Genomic DNA, 6526 nt, shown 5'->3' with positions numbered 1-6526 from the left:
ACTGTTTTTATTTTTCGCGGGTTGACGGACGCACTCACCGGACGTCGGCGCTCGATCAGTTCAAACCCCACCGTGCCCACGAGGCGCGCAGCAAGCTCATGCTCGACAACCAAACCCACTCACTGTCACTGCCTCACTAATCACTCGGTACCCAGTGGGAACGTGACCCCATAAGTGCTGGTCACCGGCCAGGGACCCCACACGATTTAAGTTCGTGCGTTGGCGCGTTTGGTTAGGTCATGGCGCAATCTCATCGTACTGTTGCTGGGTGCTAGTACTACTAGGAGCAGGCAAGTCAGAGCGTATGGGAGTTTTTTCTCACCTCCACGTTATTGGTACGGATGCCGGATCCCTTGTACCCTAGTAAAGAATTGAAAAATTCAAGAAACAAAAAGTAGTAGTACCTCTAGAAACGGAGCGCCGGAGTTGCTCTAAACAAACGCGCGCCCTGACCCGAACCCGTTACCAAATGCTCCCTCCGTCTCAAAATTCTTGTCTTAAATTTATCTAGATAGGGATGTATCTAACACTAAAACATAACTAGATACATTCGTTTTTGGACAAATGTAAGACAAAATTTTTTGAAACGAAGAAAGTATTAGTAAAGATATCTTTTAATTTTATAAGTCAAACTTAGCAAAAATTGATCACATTTTATAAGATTTTTGAGTGAATTTCATTTGTTTTACCTCCTAGATTCATGCTTGTGACAACAATCGCCCATTTATCATTTTCTCTCCACATTTTTATCCAATTCAAACAAACTTATGCCATAAAAATATTATATTTGATCTGGTGCTTACTCTGTATGCCACGGTCGTTGATTTAGTTTACCCTTTGCCTTTTTGGTTTGTTTTGGTTTTGGGATGATCGAACGGAACCCAGCCATGTCTGTCTGCACTTAGCCCAACCACACATCCCACCTAGTTGAGCCGCACCCAGCCGAACCACGCACCCTCACCCAGTGAGCCGCACCCAGCCAAGCCCCCCTCCCCCATGGTCCAACTACGCCCAACCGTTCCTCCAGTTCCTTTCTTTCCTTCTCTTTTGATCCCATTGTATTTTTCCTTTTTCGGCGATGGAATAGCCGAGGCAATCTTGGCGATTGCTGATGGTTTGTGGATCACATGCATTGAGTGGTAGCCTTCAGTATCCCTTGTCTCATGCTCCTTTACAACCTCTCAACGCTTGCTCTATTTTGAGACAAAAATAAGATATTTTGCCCGGCGAGGGATGGTTTTATTGAGAAGTTGATTTTCTTGGAGGAGAGGGGGAGGGAGGAGGAGGGGGGGGGGGGCGGGACTTGTAAGGTTCAGATCTTGATGGCGTGTGTTGCCACGCCCGTCTAATTTGACTCTTAATTATTAGGTATACACAGTAATTTTCATACATTTGTTTGCAATGTTTTGAATTATTTTCCATTCTGGTAGCTTGTGCATGTCTCCTTCATTTTAACTATATGTAATTGAGAGTGTTATCAGGTTGTTTCCCAAAAAATTAGTGTTTGAGTTTTTTCTTCTTAGGTTTAATAGACTTGTAGTTGGTTCAAGCTGTGGTATCAAGTCCTGGTGCTTGCATTTATTCTGGATTTATTTCAAGATTTTTGATGATGCACGTTTAGTGGGAGGAGACGTTCCCGTCGATTGCGAGGCGCCTACGATGACTTCGTAAAATCTCAAGATGATATGCCGGCTGAGTCTTTCGGAGGTGCTCATAGGGATAGAGTGTGCATGTATGCGTTCATACGGGGAGGGTATGCGAGTATATATGAGCGCTTCGTCTGTACTGTGATAAAAAAAGTGTTTGGGATTTAAATTTAAATGGTCAATGCAAAAAGAAAAGTATCTTCCAGTCGTTTTTTTAAATCTTCCAGTCGGGTAAACGGGCGTGCATGATCCGCGAACCCCGTAGGGCGGCAGCAGACAGATCTGTATCCACGAAAGCGACGGCCCCACAGCCCAAGATTTCTACCGCCTTTCCGCTTTATTCTCCCCAGAAATCCAACGGCGAAAAACATACTCCCTCGGTTCTCCCCGACCCGTCGGTGGAGGTGGAGCAGAACTGTCAAGCTCGGGGTTGGGCGAATCCCCACCGCCCTCGGAAAATCGGGGGAAACGCAGCTCTAAAACCCCGAGATTTTGGCCCCGGTTCTCTCCCAGCCGTTGCAGCTGCCGTTCGCCTAGGAGCTGGCGGTAACCCGGGATCCGGCCGGCGAGCCATTCTCCCCCGCGAGCCATTCTTCCGCAGCTCCGAGTTCCGTCCTTCCTTCCGCCGCGACATCGCAATCCTTCGCCATTGGGTTGTGAGGTATGAGCTTGTTTTGTTTTCATCCCGTGGTTAGTTCGCCCCTCCACTGATCTCGACGCCACCTAGATCCGAGCCTCGCGCTTCACCTCTCCTGCTGCCGACATGGTGTGGGATTTTAGAGATCTGTTGTTTCAACAATTTTGGTAAAGTTTGGTGGTTAGGATACACCTGATGTGATACACGAAAGCCACATGCTTTCTTTCCTGTTTATTATCGTCCGTCTATGATTGCCTCAGGTGAAATTACGGTTCCCCGCAAAAAAAGACTTGAAATTGCGGTTGCGTCAGATTTAGGAAAAATATATGTAATGGACCATATAATTTAGTAGTATAAAAAAGACAATCTTATTCAGTGTGCAATTCTCAGGATAAACCATAATGGCCGTCAAGGGGGGTCCTGCGGACAACAGGACTAGAAGCACCGTGTCTATATGCATAGTGATTGGTTTGTGCTGCTTCTTCTACATCCTCGGGGCGTGGCAGAAGAGTGGCTTCGGAAAGGGGGACAGCATTGCCCTGGAGATCACGAAGCGGACCGATTGCACCATCTTACCCAACCTCAGCTTCGACACACACCATTCTAAACAAGGCAGCTCCGGCGATCTTGTTTCGCCGGTGAAGAAGTTTAAGCCATGCCCGGACCGCTTCACGGACTATACACCTTGCCAAGATCAAAACAGAGCTATGAAATTTCCTCGGGAGAACATGAATTACAGAGAGCGGCATTGCCCACCGCAGAAAGAAAAGCTGCACTGCCTCGTACCACCGCCTAAGGGATATGTTGCTCCATTCCCATGGCCCAAAAGTCGGGACTATGTTCCTTTTGCGAATTGTCCCTATAAGAGCTTGACGGTCGAGAAAGCCATACAGAACTGGGTGCAGTACGAGGGCAATGTCTTCAGATTCCCTGGTGGTGGGACACAGTTCCCTCAAGGTGCTGATAAGTACATTGATCAACTGGCGTCAGTTATACCGATTGCCAATGGAACTGTCAGGACTGCATTGGACACTGGTTGCGGGGTAAGTGGAGATATCAAACTATATATTGCTTACTGCTACTTCGTGAGCTTCTTCTGACTTTGTTCATGTCCTAAAATTCTGAATTTTTTCAGGTGGCTAGCTGGGGAGCTTACTTGTTAAAGAGGAATGTTTTAGCCATGTCGTTTGCACCCAGAGATTCACACGAAGCCCAAGTACAGTTTGCTCTGGAGAGAGGTGTCCCAGCTGTTATTGGTGTTCTTGGCACAATTAAACTCCCTTATCCATCAAGAGCCTTTGATATGGCCCATTGTTCTAGGTGCTTGATTCCATGGGGAATGAATGGTGAGCCTCTAATCATGTATCCTTCTATACTGTGCATCCAATATATGGGCTTGATACATTTTGTTATTGCGTAAATACCTTGTGCCATTTTGATGCAGTTCTTGTTCTACTTCTCATTTTTTTTCTGTATTTGCTGATATGCAGATGGACTCTATATGATGGAAGTTGATAGGGTTCTAAGACCTGGTGGATACTGGGTGCTGTCAGGTCCTCCAATTAACTGGAAGGCGAACTACAAGGGTTGGCAACGTACAAAGGAGGATCTTGAGGCAGAGCAGAACAAGATAGAGGAAATGGCTAAGCTTCTATGTTGGGAGAAAGTCTCGGAGAAGGGTGAGACGGCAATATGGCGGAAAAGAGTAAATACTGAGTCCTGTCCTTCTAGGCTAGAAGAATCCACTGTGCAGATGTGTGAATCAACAAATGCAGATGATGTCTGGTATGTTTCTACTGTAGTTTTGTGAAACAATCTATTAGACTGAATTGCTAACTTTAGCTTAATACTCCCTCTGTCCGTAAATACTTGTCATCAAAATAGATGAAAATGGATGTATCTACAACTAAAATACATCTAGATACATCCATTTCAATGACAAGTATTTCCGGACGGAGGGAGTATCATTTAGCAGGATTCAGAGTATATATTACGATAGTCTAGCATCAATAGGTATACTGTCTGGTCAATGCATTATTTTCGCTTTGCCTACTTAGATGTGTTGATGTATTAATATGTTGTTAGAAGTTCTGGTTAATAATTTATATAACCTCTCTCCTATCCTAATTTTCACTTATTCTTGCAACACCAGGTACAAGAAGATGAAGGCATGTGTTACACCTCTTCCTGATGTAGAAAATCCAAGTGAAGTTGCCGGAGGAGCAATCGAGCCCTTCCCAAGCAGGCTCAACGCAATTCCTCCAAGAATTTCTAATGGGTTAATTCCAGGGGTTTCATCTCAGGCATATCAGAAAGACAACAAAATGTGGAAGAAGCATGTGAAGGCTTATAGCAATGTGAACAAGTATCTACTTACTGGTAGGTACAGAAACATCATGGACATGAATGCAGGTTTTGGGGGTTTTGCTGCGGCGATTGAGTCCCCAAAATCCTGGGTGATGAATGTGGTGCCAACCATTGCAAAGATTGCAACCCTGGGGGCTGTTTATGAGCGAGGATTGATTGGCATTTACCATGACTGGTATGCCTTGTTATGCCCGAATCTCGACTCAGTAAAGTTGTTGTCATGAACTTACTGACACGTCTCACAATTTCATGTCAGGTGTGAAGCTTTCTCTACTTATCCAAGGACCTATGATCTTATCCACGCTAGTGGCCTTTTCACCTTGTATAGCAATAAGTAAGTTGCTCCTGTCCTGCGGCATCAGTTCTGTCACCTTGTATAACAATTAGTAAGATTGCCAATGCTGATTCATTCTGTATGTTAAAACCGAACAGGTGCAGCATGGAAGACATCCTCCTTGAGATGGACCGCATCTTGAGGCCTGAAGGCGCTGTTATAATGCGTGACGATGTCGATGTCTTGACAAAGGTGAACAAACTCGCTCGGGGCATGAGATGGAACACGAAGCTAGTTGACCACGAGGATGGTCCCCTAGTGCGCGAGAAGGTCTTGTATGCTGTGAAGCAGTATTGGGTTGGCGGAAACCAGACGGCCGCATCGTGAAGAACATATTCTAACACGGGGAATTCTGGGATCCACCTTTGAAGCTGGCTTCCTGGAATTGAGATATGGAGTCATCAGGTGCGAACAAAAATGGCCTACTCTTCTCCGGGGTAGCAATGAAGCAACCAAGGTTGATCGGCAGCAGTATATTGTTGTAGCAGTTTTGTAATTTAATTTCATTCGTCACTCGGCATGAAGTTACTCTGGTTAATTGAAGGATGTATTCTCAAGAAATATTATTGCTTTAGTTTCTGTAATTTTGCTCATGCTGCAACTTCTGAATGTTTGCTTCATTACCAGTAATCCCATCACTTCGTTGTTTCTTAGTTATGTACAGTTATTTCTTATGTAGCTTTACTGTGTTGTTACCTGAACGAACTGAATGTTTTCTACTCAAGAATGTATTTAGAAGAGATTTTTATTTTTTAGCAATTTTAGAAGAGATATTTTCTTCCTGCTTGGATCTTAATGGAACAATGGATGGGAGAACCTCTTGGTGTTGTTCCTGCTCAATCCCATTATGTGCATGCTATAAATGTTTGGTATTCCTGCTCCATTCCACCATGTGCAGTTGTGAGTAGTCTAAAGAGTTGATGTATATGTTTTAGTGCAAGATGCTGCATATCTACCGTTACATCCGGAAATAAAATACAGATTGATATGCCGGCTGAGTGCCTATGCTTTAGGTTGCTTTCTTGCTGGATTACATTGCAGATAATGTTACCGTCCTTGTGATTCTTGTCGGAAGGGCCTATTTTGAAGATTATGCTGGTAAGCCTTCATTACCATTCATAGCTTCACGCAACAGGCAAGACCAAAGGTTCAGTATGAGTTAACGGTATGTTCCTACTTCCTCCGAAAATTGACCTACTGTTTTTACTTACTTGGAACATAAAATATATCTTAAATTGCTTTACTGCAGTGCATAAATTCTTAGGTAGCCAAGCTTCCTCACAGGCCAATTTCGGCTGTACGTGCAGGAAGAGAGAAATGGTGGATTTAGGAACTGAGTAAATGCAAGACTTTGTTGCTTGTCCTAAACAGGTGTTATGTGCGCGATTTACTCCCTCCAGTTTTCTTCTGCGTGGTGAGGACGTGGTTACACGCTGGCTGTTGCTCCGCCAGCTCACAAAACAAGTAACGTTTTAGACAATAACCTCAGTTGTACTTTTAAAACTTTGATTACCAATATCGTTTTAAATATTTGGACAGGAA

General features: G+C 44.3%; 1 protein-coding gene across 1 annotated transcript; it reads left to right on the top strand.

Annotated features, from left to right (window-relative positions):
• Positions 1 to 1980: 1980 nt before the first annotated feature.
• On the top strand, positions 1981 to 5641 carry LOC125509456 (probable methyltransferase PMT2). Its single transcript, XM_048674436.1, has 7 exons — positions 1981 to 2307; positions 2674 to 3326; positions 3419 to 3629; positions 3774 to 4068; positions 4436 to 4825; positions 4907 to 4984; positions 5083 to 5641. The coding sequence occupies exons 2-7, from the start codon at positions 2685 to 2687 to the stop codon at positions 5309 to 5311; spliced, it is 1845 nt and encodes a 614-aa protein (XP_048530393.1). The 5' UTR covers positions 1981 to 2307; positions 2674 to 2684; the 3' UTR covers positions 5312 to 5641.
• The last annotated feature ends 885 nt before the right edge of the window (positions 5642 to 6526 follow it).

Source organism: Triticum urartu, chromosome 5 (genome assembly GCF_003073215.2).
Source record: "Triticum urartu cultivar G1812 chromosome 5, Tu2.1, whole genome shotgun sequence".
NCBI lineage: Eukaryota > Viridiplantae > Streptophyta > Magnoliopsida > Poales > Poaceae > Triticum > Triticum urartu.
Note: the sequence above shows the minus strand (reverse complement) of the source record. Positions and strands in the feature narration are given on the sequence as shown.